This window comes from Festucalex cinctus, chromosome 21 (genome assembly GCF_051991245.1).
Source record: "Festucalex cinctus isolate MCC-2025b chromosome 21, RoL_Fcin_1.0, whole genome shotgun sequence".
Classification (NCBI taxonomy): domain Eukaryota; kingdom Metazoa; phylum Chordata; class Actinopteri; order Syngnathiformes; family Syngnathidae; genus Festucalex; species Festucalex cinctus.
Window position 1 is genome coordinate 11,746,239 of NC_135431.1, and position 17,081 is coordinate 11,763,319.

At 38.9% G+C, this 17,081-nt stretch overlaps 2 protein-coding genes and 1 long non-coding RNA gene across 4 annotated transcripts in view; 2 read left to right on the forward strand and 1 right to left on the reverse strand.

The window, feature by feature from the left end:
- Positions 1-158: 158 nt before the first annotated feature.
- Positions 159-9,252, reverse strand: nr2e1 (nuclear receptor subfamily 2, group E, member 1). Of its 2 annotated transcripts, none has more exons than XM_077511500.1 (9): positions 8,730-9,252; positions 5,667-5,812; positions 5,175-5,262; positions 4,575-4,810; positions 3,113-3,259; positions 2,723-2,819; positions 2,490-2,639; positions 2,306-2,411; positions 159-1,119 (listed from the first exon to the last, which is right to left on the reverse strand). In XM_077511500.1, exons 1-9 carry the CDS (start codon positions 8,785-8,787, stop codon positions 957-959), a joined length of 1,191 nt encoding a protein of 396 aa, XP_077367626.1. In that variant the 5' UTR covers positions 8,788-9,252; the 3' UTR covers positions 159-956. The 2 variants fall into 2 exon arrangements, with proteins under 2 accessions (XP_077367626.1, XP_077367625.1); XM_077511499.1 differs by having other exon boundaries at positions 2,490-2,642.
- The window catches only part of ostm1 (osteoclastogenesis associated transmembrane protein 1), a 24,024-nt gene continuing 15,896 nt past the window's right edge, over positions 8,954-17,081 (forward strand). Inside the window, exons 1-3 of the mRNA XM_077511503.1 lie at positions 8,954-9,122; positions 10,752-10,851; positions 12,097-12,214. The gene's annotated coding sequence lies outside the window, so the exon portion shown is untranslated. The remainder of the gene's footprint in view (positions 9,123-10,751; positions 10,852-12,096; positions 12,215-17,081) is intronic.
- On the forward strand, positions 13,310-16,341 carry LOC144010859 (uncharacterized). The gene is made up of 3 exons (XR_013281367.1): positions 13,310-13,723; positions 14,090-14,176; positions 14,255-16,341. It is a non-coding gene; the product is annotated as an uncharacterized LOC144010859 (long non-coding RNA).

Sequence of the window (17,081 nt, forward strand, 5' to 3'; positions counted from 1 at the left end):
TTTGCTTGAATTAGTTATTTTTAGTTCATTTTATAAACTTAAAATGTAGTTTGGATGATTAATATATTTTATTTATTGTATTTATTTATTTATTTTTAGAAAACGATACTGTGGCAACACTTTCATTTGAAATTAAAACAATCGTTAAAAAAAAAAAAAAGACTTTAATCCAGTGTCTTTTATTCATATGGTTTCACCTCTAAATAGTTATAACTCCAAGTATTTACAACAAAATAAAACCACCATATTATTCCACAAAACTGCTCCCCAAGTGCTGATTTTTTTATTTATTTTTTTAATCCATGTTAGTGTCTAACTTTTAAGGTGACCCAAACATTTTAATGTTATGCCTGGATGCAAACACTTAAATACGCACACCGTCTTTAGTTGTCCGTTGAGAACACCCCAGCCCCCCTTCTTTCCCACAGTAGTCATTTCCTCTTCATTGGCGGGTGCGTTTGATTTCAACACCGGATGAGGAGGCCCATCGCCCATACTCGTGCATCTTTTTTTTTGTTTTTTGTTTTTTGGTTTCCTCCACTGGGATTGAACACAGCAATAAAATATTAAATTGGTCGTCAAGCTCATTGGTCTCACAGACACTTGCACTTATTTTCACGTCACGTCTTTTGTCAAGTCACTTGGCAGCTGCTCCCCAGAGTCTTGAGTCATCTGTATACATGAATAGCTTTCCTCTGTCCACTCCAGTGCTTCTTTATAGGCAAATCTATTCTGGTAGTTACACTAATCCTTTAACTCGATCCCCTGTTAACAGGCTAGTTGATGAACTTGTTTTCTTGACGGGTTTTCTTTCATACAGATGTGTTTCTGCTAACTCTACGGCCTGCTGGCCGAGTTTCGAGGGGGGTGAGGTCCCCCCTGCCTCCCCTCACTTCGTTCAAGTCTTTTTTTTTTTTCTTTTTTTTTTCTGCAAGCAGGCGGGTTGACTGCCGAGGTCATATGTCACTGGATTTGTACATGTCGGAGAGGAGCCTGGTGATGGGCACGTTGCCGATGGTCTTCTTGAAGAACACCTCCTCGATGGTGGACGGGCCGACCGATCGCAGGGACGGCAGGAGCAGCAGCAGCTTGCCGAAACGGCACGGTTGAGTCGGGTACCTGCGAACACACCACGGGTTATTTAAAGGGGAAGTCGACGCTTCCTCCCAAAAAAGGAAAAAAAAATCTTGACAATATGTTCTGTGCAGCCCTACACGTCTAAATATGGAATTTGGTTCATGTTTCATTAGTGGAAAATGAGTTTAAGCAGCGAAATCCAGCATTTTTTTTTTAATAAATATCAGAAGGCGGCCATTTTGCCTCTTGCTGTCACGTGAAAATGACTTGGGTAACAACCAATCACAGCTCAGCTTCAGAAAACAGGTGAGCTGTGATTGGTCATTGCCAAAGCCCAGCAACTGTGATGTCATCGAAAGTCTATAGCAAGTGGCAAAATGGCCGCCCCCTGAGATGGATAAAATCTTTATTTTGCTTCATAACTCTTATTCCACAAATGTAATATTAATCAGAATGTCATGTTTAGACTATTGAGGTCACATATAACGTAATATTGTCAAGAAATGGTTGACGTCCACTTTATTAAAAGAAGCTGATGTATTTGATGAATCAGCTGGCAAGCAAACTAAGAACATTAATATACAGTAAACCCCTCTACGTTGCAGGTTTTTAAACGTTATCTTAAATTGTATACTGCTTATTTTAGATGTAATTCCACTGTCAGCCAGAAGATGGCGGCACCCTATTTAGGTTGACACTAAAATGAAAATTTTAAAAGAAGATAGGCCTACTTCCTGTTTTCAATTTCAAGCTCAGCCTAGTTTTTGCTGAAGATGATTCAATATTAAATCCTCTGTAATCCTGTTTTTTACGCCAACACAAAGCAATCGCAATAGATTCATTTTTATAATGTACTGCTTCAGGCATGATTATTGATGTATATTGTGAGATAAATCAGTTTGGATATATCAAGATTAGTTTATTTTAAACACAAAGGGGGGTTGGTATACTACATTTTTTTTTATCTTACCCATCAATATTTTATGTTCTTAAATGTGTTTGTATTATTTTAAGTGTGTTTAAAGAACGTAAAAAGTATTTCAGTTAGGTGTTTCTATATTGCAGATTTTACTTATTGTGGGGATGGTCTGAATTCGTAGCCGTAAGATGGCGGGGGATTTACTGTATACTGCACATGAGCGAATCGTCCATGTCCAAAATATGATCAAACGATGTGCGTAACAGCGTTTTTTTCTCCTACAAAGACGTTACTGGCCAATAGTCTTACCTGGTGTGAATGTAGCTGTTGAGCGTGAGCTGTGCCTCATCCTGCAGCGCGGCAATGGCGCTGGCGTTGCGGAAATTTCTCAACTCTGCGCCCCCCTGCGTCGGAACTGTTACCACGAGAGCGCCAGTGTTACAATCCAAGCCTAAGGTCCGAGGTCTATTGGCAACAACGGCTTGGATCTCACCGGCTTTGAACGTGACGATACATTTTAAACAGGCGAACTCGGTGGCGTCCAGCCGCATCTGCCGGAACCTGGTGACCACCTCTTGAAGCGCTTGGATCTCGGACATGATCTTGTTCATCCGCTGGGATTCCGTGTTTTCCGCGTTCATCCCTGCTGATGGCACGATGTGATGACACGGGAAGATGGCGAAGCGGGGGAAGTCATTTACAAGAAGCGTGTCTGGGATTACATACCAGAAACGGCAAGTAGGGTCGTAGAGTCCACAGGGATGGCCCACTGCGCGATGCCCAGGACAAACAATTCCCGCCATGCGTCCTCCAACAGAATCAACTGCAAAGATGATTACGTTTGTAAGGCCATTGGGTGTGTCATATAAGGACCATATGCACTGGACTTTACGACAGTAGTCCATCATGCGGGAAATCGACGCTACTGCGTTACTATAGCAACTCCTTTCAGAGCGCCAATTCAACCGTTTCCAGGTAACTACAAACCCTTGTACGGACATTAGATCACTTTACAGGGTGGACAACAGGAAGTGACGGTAGAAGACAACTCTAAACGCTGACTTCCTCTAAACCCCGCCCCCTTCTTGTTAGCCTGAACTTCCCGGTTAAACGTACCTGGTCAGGTAAGGGGAGCGTGGAGAAGGCGGGCACACTTTTGGCCCACTTGATGCTCATGAAGAGGAGGCGGGCCGCCGACTCGCACACCGACTCGGTGGCCACCTCGTACATGTACATGGGGGTGGCGCTGACCTCGTGCGGGTACTGCGGCGGGACAAACCAAGGATGCCGTCATCACCTCGGAAACAGTGGCGCTCATTGTACGCCGCAAAGGTCAAATTCCAAGCCACGGCACCTGCTTTTTCGCCACGATTAGTGTTGCTTGCGGCGGATTTGCCGTGAGAAATCTAATTGGCGGATTTGTGCCTCTTATGGGCTAAATCAGGGCAAGAATTTCAACTTCTAACCTTGATGGAAAAAAATTATAATCGTATAAATAATAATAATGATACTAATACAAATTTCCACTCAATGTTGAACTTGACTTTTTTCATACTGTTAATTACATTTGCAAATAAAACATTTTTGGTTCTCATTATGATGTTATTAAATTCTACTATACTGTTTAGGTTTGGGTTAGGCTACAGGTTGCTTTTAAATGTGTTTATGCTATAAATCAGTTAAATTAATGGAAGTCAACAATTAAGTGTGACCTCACTATTTGGCAAGTTGCAGGTCACTCCTGCTCATCTTATTAAATGACTTGATGCTCTTTATTAAGACTTAATAAAAAAGATAACTAATAAAAAAAAGTGTTAACTAATTTATAAATCATTATTTTTAACATGGTAAGAAATAGACATGAACGCAGTATTTGGAGGGGAAAAAAAGCATTTATTTACATTGTTTATATGAAATGACTCGTGTTACTTCAGATTTAAAATGTTGATGAACTAATTAATAACCAGTTTATAATCCGAAAGTGGTATGTAAAAAGACTCGGTTCACTATTTGGCAACCAACAGTCACCCTCGCTGCTCTTTTCTAGTGAGTTGTTACAAACTAAATATATTAAAATTTCATATTGTGAGAACATCACTCAATGTCATGGGCATAATTTGAAAAGATTAGACTTTTGCTATTTTCATTTAATGACTTTTTAAAGTAGTAACAAACTAATAACCAGTTTATGAACCCTTAATATAATTATTACTGTAAACTGATACCAAAAAAAAAAACTATGGGCTCACTATTTAGCAAATGATTTTTGAAACTATTAAGGCTTTATAATTTATTAATAAATGTCCATCACAAGCATATATTCTTAATCCTCTGCGAAAAATGACTAATCAACCAGATCACGGAGTCGATTATAGTAGTTGAGTCAAACTGTTCTTTGTTTATCTCAAATTACATTATTATACTGCCACCTAATAGCCAAATTGCGCCAAATGCTGATGCACAAACAGTTTCATTTTTAACATTTTATTTAATTATTATGTCTGTTTGTTTTTTCACATTTTGGTCGATTTTTTTTTCTTTTTTTTAATAATAAGTAAAAATATATTTATCTGATTACCTTGGGGGTGGGCTGCGCCAGGCCCACGATGGCCTGCCTCTCTGGCGTGCTGGCCACCGTACTCATATCCAAAGTGTGAGGCTCCAGTTGCGTGACGGTCGTGAAGAAGGGGGGTCCCGGCAGAGAGGAACCCGGGAAATGCGTGGACGACCCGTTGACCTCTTTATGACCTCGGAAGTACAAGGCCACCTGTTTTCGGATGGTGGACGTTCGGGGTCCCCTTTCGTGTTGGACGGCTGAAAATTGCACAGCAGACATCCAAATTATTCATCAGTAATTCATCTAGAAAATGTTAGTCCATTAAAAATAATATATATAATACTTTTTAATTATAACGCAGTTACTTTACAATAATATGTAGAGCAAGATTAAAGTTTGTGCATCATGAAGAATTCTTCGCGACTGCTGATTTAGCCACCAGGGGGCAGTATGATAAACCATGCAGAGTTCAGTTACAAACGAAGAAGCGTCACACCTACTGTAAGTGATTCCGTAATCGTCATTTTTATAGGTGACAAAATAACGAAAACACATTTTTAAGAACTTTTAAAAATGACTAAATAAGTGATAAAAAAAAAAAAAATCAACAACTATATTTACCGTCTTTATTCATGTTGACTTCCAGGCACTTTTTCAAGCGGCACGCTCGGCATTGGTTTCTGTGAGTTTTGTCCACAGGACACCCACCCTACACACACACACACACAAACTGTGTTATCATATAATAGCTGCAACGCTTCTCTCCTTACTATTATCTTCCCAGGAGACCAATTTCCAGGTGCTATCATCATCATTTATCGACCCCCTCAATGCAGCCTCATTGCAGGGAAGGGGGGGGGGGGGGTGTTGTGGGCTTCGGGGGGCTAAGTACTATCCCGCCCCCTGCTCCTTGAATCCTCGCTTTCATCACATTAGATTGGATTACACCTGATAAATTACAACGCACCGGCGCGTTTAGCTATTTAAACGCTGCCAGCTGGATGCGTTCAGGCACAGCTGGGAAAAAGCGCTAACTGAGTGAAAATGTCTCGCTAAGGCGCATTTGGGTTGTGGAAAGAAAGGGAACACATTTAAAGGAGGGGGGGTTGCTACCTGAGAACCAGACTTGCACACGTAAGTTCTGTTTCGACGAATGCTCCTCTTGAAGAAGCCCGAGCAGCCGTCACAGGCGTAGACGCCGTAGTGCTTGCCGGAGCTGCGGTCCCCGCACACTTTGCACGGGATGTCCAAAATGCGACCTGAAGTGGCAGTGATGTGGAAATTAATTAAGAAGTCATTACGGCAATTCAAGCAACATTTCAGAACTCTCTTTTGTATTGCAAATGGGTTTTTATTATACAGCATCAAATAATAATTTTATAGCTTGTATTTCCGGACTTTTTGCAGATTTTGAACTCGCCTTTTAGCCTACCTTTGGATGAACCATGCATTCTTTTGTTTGTTCATTGATTCAATTACTTTAGTTACTTTTTCAAAATTGTAATCATAATGAAATAATTATTATAGTCATATCTATTATTTTCATTTGTCTTTAAGCATATATGAATCTCTCTCTCTCTCTCTCCCTCCTAAATTCAGCAAGCTTTAACACTTGTCCTTATATTAATGAAATTCATATGTCTTTAAAATTAACTTGTTACATTTATACATTTTTTTTGGGGGGGGGGGCGGGGGCGGGGGGGTCCCTCTATCCATCTATCCGTCCATTAATTTTCAAAACAGTTTTTGTTTTTTGTTTTTATGTGTCAATCGAATCCTGTACATTATTATGTAAATCCGTATTTGCTATATTAATGTACTTTTCTTGCATTATAATGTGTAAAATCCCACTTGTCTATTGTACCTTTTAACACTCATTCATGTATACAATTTTCCATATATCCTAATGATAAAATGATAGTCTTCACAATTTATTGAAATATTTTATCTGTTAATATTAAAAAAAATAGTCAATTAAAATGTATTTTTCATTCTTTTTTGTTCATCTTTTTAAATAAGTCATTAATTTCTCTAATTGTAGCTAAAGTAATCAAACTTGTTTTATAATTACTATTTATAATTAATTGGATATAAATTAACTACTCATTCAGAGTACAGTATACCATTTAATAATACATAAACTCATTATGTAATTAAAAAATGTTGAATTTATTTCGAATATTTTCATAATACAGTAGTATGATAACACTTAGAATCAATTATAAAGCCTACGTTTATTGTTCAATCATTAGATAATGATTGTTTTGATTGTAATATTAGTACTTATTTCATTATAATCGTTACCCAATTATTTATCCAAATACATTTAAAAATAGTTCAAATGTGTGTTAAATTGATTTTTAATATTACTTAAGATTTTTTTAAATAATGAAATAATTCACACTTTTTTTTTTTTACATTTTGCACACATTTTTATTCTACTTTATTGCATTATAATTTATTAAATCCTTATAAATTAAGATTTGATTCAGGTTGAGATTATTCTCTACTATCTCACTCATTCATCACTTTATTTACTTTTCCAATATTAAATCCTAATCCTCATTAGTCAATTTCATAACCATTGACTTTTGGAGGGGGGGATTTTTACAGCACAATTTGATTAAATCAAATTTACCTAATCTATCTCTCTCTGTCTCTCTCTACCTACCATTGGAATTCAGTGCACACTTTTTTTCCAGAATAAAGGTAGGCAAGCATCATAACTGGGCCCCGTAAAACAATGGCCAGGGGGGCCACAATGGAGACATTAAGGGGAAGGGGGGGGGGGGGGGGTGTTAACTTAATGATTTTGTCCCATTGAAGCTGGTCTGACTGGCCGCATCTCGACAAGCTGCCAACTCCCCCTCATAATGGGACTCGACAGCTGCTTTATCCGGCGGGTCTATAGGCCCCGGGATTAGGCAGTGACACCGCCCATGACAATCATGCGCACCAAACTCGTTTCAACCAAACTCAAATCAAGTGCGTGGAAAAGGACTCCCATGTTTGATAGAGAAACAAAAGTGAAGGTTTTTTTTGTTTGTTTTTTTTTAAATTCAAATCTACACAGGAAAAAAAAAAGTGTATGTGCAGGGGTGGGTTATGGTTGGGATGGGGGGGCGTCTATGTAATTCCACTGACGTTTTGCCACCTGCTCGCTGATTCACCAGTGACCCGTCCAAAAGGGTAGCATGGGAATAAACAGCAGGAAAGAAAACTCACTCCAGGGATGTCGTATTATCGTCAATTATAAAGCCTACGTTTATTGTTCTGATTTTTTTTTTTTTTTTTTTTTTACCTGGTGATTGACTAACGACTTGAATGGATTCAACGTGATCGTGAGGTTTATTTACACACATTTTAGGAGGGAAATATTAACGCGAATGAAATAAAAATAATCATTTTGGAATCTTTTTTCCTCGCTTTTATTTTTTTTACTCAGTAATCATTTTGTGTGCGTCTGCAGGAAATATAATAACACTTTGTTATATGCGTAAACGCAAGTTAAAGTACGGCAATATGGAAGGGACATAATTTGTGGTATTCTAAATTGTATATATGAAATGTTACAGATATGGAATTGAGGGGAAAACGCTTTGACATTAAAAATGCATATTTCGATGCGGCATGAGTGTATAGCCTTATTGCAATTTTCAATGACCCAACATTGATTTATTGGATTTGATTATAAGGCCTAATGTAAGAAATTTAATTTGGCCTGTTTTAATGATTTTTTCTTTTTGTAGGCATGATTTTTTTGTCCAAATGGCATTTAAAAAGGTAGTTTGAAAGTGTTTAAATTAAGAGAAGACGAGGAAAAAAAGATTACTATAAAGCTCTATTGCTACCATAAAAAGTGATGTTCCAAAAAATAAAAATAAAAATAAAAAAATAGACCGATCCATGTGGGTAAATTTTACAGATTTGTACAGAACCCAAAGTTGGGTGAAATTGAGCCAATTTCTGATGTTTTTGACCCACGGAGCATTTTAAGAAAAGAGAAAATCGACACATTCAATTTTTGTTTTTAAACATTGCAGTTTGAATGGATTTCGTTTTAAAATGAAAACAGCTTTTATTTCGCAACAAACGAATACTAATGTAAATTGAGCCTGCTTTCAAATACATTTTAATATTTAAATTTTTTTGTTCTTGAAGAAAAGTGCCACTTACTTGACTTGACATTGAGAATATCCAAACAGCCACTTGTTGAGCCGGCAGCTTTGCTCATCGTGGATGCTCAAATGATGAAAGTTCAAGCTGGAAAACGTCCCTTAAAAAATGATCAATAATTTCAACAAAACAAAAACAAAAGGTGATAATTCTTGATCGCGCTCTTGTTGCTTTCAGTTGCCCCTCCAAACTTCCACAATGAGTTCCATGCACGCTCAGCACGCACGGCGGCGCATCGTCCACCTTCCAAGACCGCGCATCCGGCGAACCGGGCCGACTCGCAGCCCAGCGAAGGCGACAGCAACAGGCGGCAAGTTTGGAGGCCGCCGGGTAGAGGGAACCAAAAACAAAAGAAAAGTTTTGTTTTTTTTGGTCGGCACCGAACTGAGATTGGTGAGTGTTGAGTCGTGGCCGCAGGTGTGACTTTGTGCTGCGACTTGGCCCGAATAAATCAAGCCTGCTAATATTTTTGCACAAGTGTCAGGAGGAGGCTGGAGGGTGGAGATCGCCACTTCCTTCATCCACTTGCCTTTCCACGACAAACTCCGCCATGACGTCACTCTCTCTCTCTCTCTCTCGCTCCCTCACATTCCCTCCCTCCCTCCCTCTCATTCATTGATCCCATGCAAGGCACTGCCCACAAGCCACTCTAGTGTTTTTCCCCTTTTCTTTACAGTTTAGTAAAGCCACAGCAAAAAACAAACAAAACAAAAAACCTGCAAGAATTCCTCAAGAAATGGAACAGCATCTTTGTGTGTGAGGGTGTGCGCTATATACCCACATTTTGTTGTTCATCTTATAAGCATGTGATAATACACATGCAGAAAAAAAAAGGATTTGGGGGCAGTTTTTAAATTCAGTAAAACGCAGAAATGCCTTTGTTTTAATCCTTAAAAATAATTTGGAAACACGGTTTTTCAATGCAGCAACTGTTTCCTTTAAAAAAAAAAACAATTGAATGACAAGGATTTTTTATCCTATATATTTTATTTGGACGTTATGTTAAAAATATGTAGGCTCATCGCTATTATAAAGATGCAAAAACAACCCAGAAAGTTGGGTCTAATTTTTTTGCCCAATTTGTTTTGACGCAACTGTTTGGACAGTGCATGACTTCGACAGAATTCAAAAAAATGGAAAAACAAATATATATTTTAATTTAAAAACATATACATGTATTGAAGATTGTGAGATTGATGTTCTACAAATTAAGGGGCAAAAAATGGTAATTGGCTATCCATTCCTTACAACAAGCTTTAACTTTATTTAGTTTGGACCAATGTCGACACTTTTTAAATGTTAAATTTAAGTGTTGATTTAGCAATGCCAATTTTGCTGTGTGTATATCCTACACGAATTTCTGTCCAGCAACGGTGTATTTTTTATTTTATTTTTTTTAACTCATTAGCCATTATTATATTTCTTATTATATATTTTATATATCATACAGCAAAAGGCTTTTCAAAAAAAAAGATGCTTTTCATTATAGCAATTATAATTTTTTAAATGGATGGATGGATGATGATTTATTCCTTATTCATGCTAGATGAGGGTCTTGAACATTTTTAAGCATGCAGATTTTTTTCATTTTAAAAGTGGAAGTAGAAAAAAAACGTTTTTACATTAAATTCAATGCGTCCTCAAGTCTAAACACGTTATTCTGATTTCGATGTTGATAATGTTGCGTTTGTGGAATATATGAATTAAACAACAAAATCCACCTGCTTTAATCTATCTGAGTGGGAGCCACTTGCTGTCAACGGAAAATGACGTCACGGTGCCAATCACGGCGCACCTGAAGCACCTGATGTCATTTTCAGTCGACAGCAAGTGGCAAAATGGCCGCCAACAGGTGGATTTTTCATCCTATTTCACCAGAATGACGCGTTTAGACAGGTGGGAAAGCCCCCACCGTGAGGGCGATAAAAAAAAATTGACTTGACTTCCACTGTAAGTTTATTGCTGTCTTTTGAAGTTTTTCGTCACTTTTCTTCGTTCCAATACTCATTTGCTTTCCTGCAGGACGCCCCCACGCAGGCTCTCCTCCCACCCACAACTGTGGACACCGGGGTCCTCTCTTTTCTGACACCCTGACCTTGACAGCTTGCTGCGCTCTCCCCGGGTAACTCCAGAAATCCATATTCTGTTTTTAATTGTCCTTCTTCCCACGGTGCGCCGGAGGCCATATGGCCGCACAAAGTGTCGATTTAAGCGGCCATGGGGCGAGGCGGGGAGGCGTATTTAATTGCAATTAACCATTGTGTCTTTTGGTGTCTCGCAACGTGCGGCTTTAGCGGGCGGGATGAATTCACTCGAACGGCTCTTTGATTTTTTTTGGGGGGGGGGGCCTCAACGGTGACAAAACGGACACAACATTAGGTACACCTGCGCTGACTAATGAGAGAAAAGATCACACACAAATTTAAGAGCTTTGTCACTTATGTCAATCGACATTTTACTCAGACAAAATATATAAATAAATAAAGAAAAATGGCTAAAATATAATAATACAGTGGTCTGATAATAATGTTCGGACTTCGCGTGATGCGCGTGAGTGCGGACGTGCACGCGCATGCGTGGGTGGCTGCCGGCGGCTGAATGGCGAATGTTTGACATAATCTCCTTAACGCGTCCTAATCCTCGTCATTCACTGATAGCCTTTACACAAATATAACCAACATCGCGGTTGCCCGGGTTGCCTTCTTTTCACGTTCTCTCGCTCGCTCTTCCACGAGTGACAATCTTCTCCTCAGACACTCCATCAAATGTTGCCAGCAACAAAGGGCGCAGTCGATTGTGTATCTGTTTTCTTTATTTATGTTTCGTTTGTATCAGAGGAGCTCATCTTCATTATGCAGATATTTGACATACTTCAAGATGGGCAAACATGGGGGAAGTGACTGCAGAGCAATGCAAACCTGATTTTTAAACATCCACCTTGCATGAGCGTGCATATATGCTTTTTTTTTTTTTTTTTTTGTCATCCAGATAAAGTGAAAATAGCAGACAATGATTTCTTATGACTGCACATGCAGGTCCCTATAAGCAACCAGGCGGAAAGCAATTGGTTTAGCAAGAAGTCACTAAGCACCAGGGAGCGAATAATGGCAAGATTTCAAGCCTGGTAAAAGCCATAGTGAAGCTGTACCGGCTTTAAAAGTGACCCGAAGAGATCAACACTGCTGCTTTAAATCACTTTCCGTCCTTATTCGCGTGCATTCAGGTGTGCCCCTCACAAATGCTATCATGTATTGTGCTGTGTTTAAAAGTACTGTACTTGAAAAGCATGAAATGTTTAATGTTTATAAAAAAAATGTACCAAATCCTGAACTCAGATTTGAACCCAGAACTCTTGACTGTGAAACAGATGTGCTGTCCACCACACACCGTGCTGCTACCTGGAACATGCTAGAGAGAGACAGGTTTCAGGACCACGGATAGTTCAATTCAGCGCTGCAGGTTACCTGTCCACAAGCTTGCTGGAGGTGAATGAAACTTTAAGACCCTTTTAGTGAAGAACTATATGTCGCCTAGTACTCAGTTATGGACCGACCTATTTATTACTTGGCTCAATTTGACACAACTTTTTTGGCGGGTTGTTTGTACAAAACAATTTTTTTGGTTGGTTTTTCTACAAAACGACCAATCTTTGGATTGTTTTGTGCTAAACAACCCAAGAAGTAGTGGATCGGTGCATTTCTTAAGGTTCTTATTGTTTTTACCCATCTGTTTAAACTCTTAAAACTGCTGGGTCAAAAATGACCCAATATGGGTCGAAAATCGTACCGATTCGGCAACTTGGGCCAATTTGACCCAACCATCTGGCTGGTTTTGTATAAAACAACCCAAAGTTTGGTCAAATTGTTGGTTCAATTTTTGAAGCAGCAGCTTTAAAGTTATACACTCTAAAAATAGTTGGGTCAAAAATAACCCAACTATGGGTCAAAAATGGGCCAATCCTCTACTTGGGTCTTTGACCTTAAAACTCATTCACTGCCTTTGACAAGTATACTTGTCAATTGTATTTTTTAGAGCGGTGCTAAATGGGGGCGAATCTGAGCATGCTCCACTGTAAATATCAAACTTGGAAACAACTTTACTGATGCCCAACCACCGGTAGATGACATCATTGCCCCATTTTATAGGAAATAAACACAGTTTCAGAGTCCATGGGAGAAATGGCTGTATTTTGGCAAACCTACATTTTTCTGCTGTCAATTATAAAAGAACGGGACGGGACAAAAAGTAGGGAGTCTATTCTGTTATTTGGTAGATTCGGTTTATATATAATTATTGAATGGAATATCACGTGAGTATTGGAAATGTAAAAATTTTCTATAATGACTGGCAGTGAATGAGTTAATTTAAGTCAAGAAATGGGTCTTTTAGTGTCAAACAACTAATAAATATCGGTCATATATTTTTCTTGGGTCAAAAAATTGGGTCATGTCATATAAAATAACCCTGAACGATTGGTCAAATTGACCCATGAAGTGGATTGGTCCATTTTTTTTTTTTTTTTTTTTTTATCCATAATTGACTTACTTTTGATCCAACTGTTTTTAGAGTGTAGAGTGCAATAGGTCGCTTGCACATCGTAATGCATCATGGGAATTTTTTCTTCGGGCGCCATATTGGGTGTCCGCCGGTTCACAAGGTACACTCGCGAGTTACACGGTAGAGCTTATCAACCTGGTGTCATTTTCGCAGTATTTTCACGATTTACCGGAAGATCAAAAACAACGATACAGGCAGAAGGTGTCTCTGTGTGGCGGGATTGATCCTAATTACGTCCTGACCAAGGGTGATTTTTTTTTGATGGAGAAAGCTTGCTGGCCAAATGTGACATCTCTGGACATCTTTCACTACCTCGTGTTGACAACATGCTCCATAACACGCCAACAAATCCCTGGAGGCTTACAATTATTTTGTAAGCGGGTGGATACAGAGTGTAAACTTTAACATCGCATCAGAAGAAACGGTTGCTGTTGCACGTAAGTAAACCACATGGTGTTGGTAATTCTGCACACAAAAATGTTGATTTGTTCTCAGGCTTCCTGTTATTGTGTTTACATGCACAGCTGGGTTTACCTGATGTGGTTTTTCTAATCATTTTATAACAGGCAAATATGGCAGAGCGTATAAGAATAAAAAGTAACTATGCACAGCCTCCCCGTGGCTTAATTAAATTTAATGCTACCCTTTCACTAGTTACATGTTACTTAATCAACTTATTCTAAATGGTTAAGGTTAACCACTCTCAGAGGACGTATTTTTAGTTTCAGTTTCCAGTACAATAAAACGTGTTCATGGTAACTACTGAGCATACTGACAGCTTTTCTTATGATCTTACGGTTAAGGAGGCTGTCACAACACCCAATTTCTGTCTGGTGCCGGATGGCAACAATTCCCATCACTTGTCACGACAACACCAATATTATTACCAGGTATGTATGGCTTTACTTTTTGTAGTTTATTTAATGCTAGGTTTCATATTTTCATTACAATGTTTGTAATATTTTCAGATTCAGGCACAGATGAGTTTAACTGGACGGGACTTCTGCGGCTTTGTGGTGTGGACAAAGTGTGATTGAGCGAGTCCACCCAGATCGCTCGTTTTGGCCAGCTGGAAAAGCCAGTTTGTTTGTTTTTTCCAAAATCCCCTCCTTACCTGAACTGCTCGGGAGAGCATTTACTAGATCAGCAGTGGACTTCCAGTGTTCCTGCTCAGCCGCTGTCACCTACCACTTGCTCATGTACTTCAAAGATGCGGAATAAAGTAGTTTTTTTTGTGCTGCAGCAGATTGAAAAATCAAATGATATCACTTGAAGTGTGCCAATCTAGACTACCAAAAGGACAGTGGTTTTGTGACAAGTGTGAAACAAGGATTATTGGGAAAACTAACACAGCACTGGTACTTGTCTTACATTAAACAAATTTAAAAGAGAGCAACTTTTTCCTCTGTACATAGCATAATGAAAGTCATTGCGTACCCCATCAACATTACATCATACCGTCATCTCAGGATGGTAGGCACCTGTGCTAAAATAAACTACATTAATTAACAGTTCAATTTTATCCCTGAAATTACTACATCTAATCATTATTCACTTCATTTTTTGTGCTTTTAGAAATAATAAAGATTTATGCCATTACTTTAAGAGGGACCATATTGCACATTGAGTCAAATCCTGTCATTTGTATTATGTATAGCTTTGTAAACAAACCTAACAATAGAATTTGTATAATCGCTGCCTTTATTAGCTCCAAACAAACAGTCGCATGTTGTCCTCCTCCAATGCTTTGATGCTCGCCTTCGTTTCCATCATGTCATTGGCAATCAAGTCGGTGTGGCATGAGATCCCTAAAGAAATAATAATAAAAAAAGATCACAAAAAAATACGGTACCAGTAATAGGTTTAATATAGTACAGTAGTATAGTTTTTTTGTCAGTGTAAAAGAAATGTACACATTTTGTTGCATTTTTTAATGTATGAACATTGCTACAGGCAAATACTTATTTCTATAAACACTTCCAAATGTCTCTAAAATATAAGGTGCATGTACACACACAAACAAACACATACATTCACTCATGCATACAATATATCATGTAATGAATTCTGAGTGGCATACCAGAGTCAATGATGTCAGCAGTACTTGAGGGTACAGGTTACTGGAGCCATCTGGCTGCATAACTGCAACAATCTCTGCCACTTCAAGTCGCCTTTTCTTTGCTTGTCTCTCCTGTGCACGTTCATATCTTGGCACCGACTGGGCTGAGACATAGATGTTGTAACTTGGGACCCAACTTTAATGTTGGAGCTCAGTCGGGATGATTGGACAGAAAAACGGGCGCAGGGCGACCTGTTAAAATAAACAAATATATAAACAAATAAAATATGGAAAGACTGGTTATTTTGCCGCAGTAGGGTGGCCGTGAATAAGTTCTTTAGCATGATGTGTAGGCTACCGAATAAGTTCTTTAGCATGATGTGTAGGCTACCGGGGGTCTGTTTACTTGCATCACCCCCTTCTGTCTCTTTTTTCCAAGTTTACATTTTGCCACCAAAAAACATGTTATCGGCATTAAGAGCCCAAGACTAATCAATCCAATTTCAGCAGTAAACACTTTGCACTGGCACTACTTGGGTGAAAATGTTCGATGTTAGCTTTCGGCTAACGTCCGCTAGCCAGCTTGTATTACCGAACTTACTTGCTCATGAATCCAAAACATAAGCAACTTGCCCATATATGCGCGGTCGAAACGTTATTAATCCTCATGCATTACATTAAATAAAGGTAAATAATCTTACCGCTCACAAAGTGATCGCTGCACACACGAGCCCAAAGTAACGACTTCCCTCCGGAGTCCGCACTCCTCTGTCTCCAGGCCCTGGTTCCTAATTATTTTCGGAATTCGGCAGAAAGGCCGACCATTTCCCCCCTGGGCTTTGTTCGAACAGCCAACGATGCAGCAACAATGTACCATTTTAAACGCAGACAACAAACGTGATAGATACGTGTTAGACCGAATCGCTACGTAAATGGAGGCCACCCAGCATGGCGACTACGAGAAATCCGAGGCGGAAGTGACGACACGTGCAAGCGACCTATACGGGAGCATCTCCACACACTCTAAAAAGAGTTGGGTGAAAACTATCCCAATATGGTTCAAGCAGGGACTGACCCAGCCTTTTAAGTTATCTGTCTAACCCAGTTGGGTCAAATGAATAACCTAAGATGTTAATCTAATACTGTTTAAAAAGGGACGCACCCAACTTTTTGGGTTATTCATTTGACCCACTTTTTTGCCTTAAATGAATTACTTAAAAAGTTGTGTGGGTCCCTCGTGGCCTATACTGGGTTATTATTATTATTATTATATTATTATTATTATTATTATTATTATTTTATCCAACTAATCTCCACACACTTAAAAACAGGTGAGTTGAGTCAAATGAATAACTAAAAAAGTTGGCTTGGTCCCTGTTTGAACAGTTTAGGTTATTCATTTGACCTAACTGTTCAGTTTAAATAAATAACTAAATAACGTGCCCCTTTTTGACCCAAATTAGGTAATTTTTACAAATTATTATTTTTTGACTCATGCAGTAGTTGTAAGAGTGCTGTTTTTAGAGTTGGTGTAGGGGAAGGCTGGCGCAGAGATTTGAACCTGAAAGCTCAGAATTGTGAGGTAGATGTGTTCTTTACTCGGCCACACTAAAAAGTCAAGCCCACAAACATCTTGCCAGGGCCTTTTTTATTGCATTATTTCCAAGAAACTTTCCTCATACAAGCCCAGATGTCCCCCGCTGTGCAACATACAGTGCAGTTATGTACATAAGGCA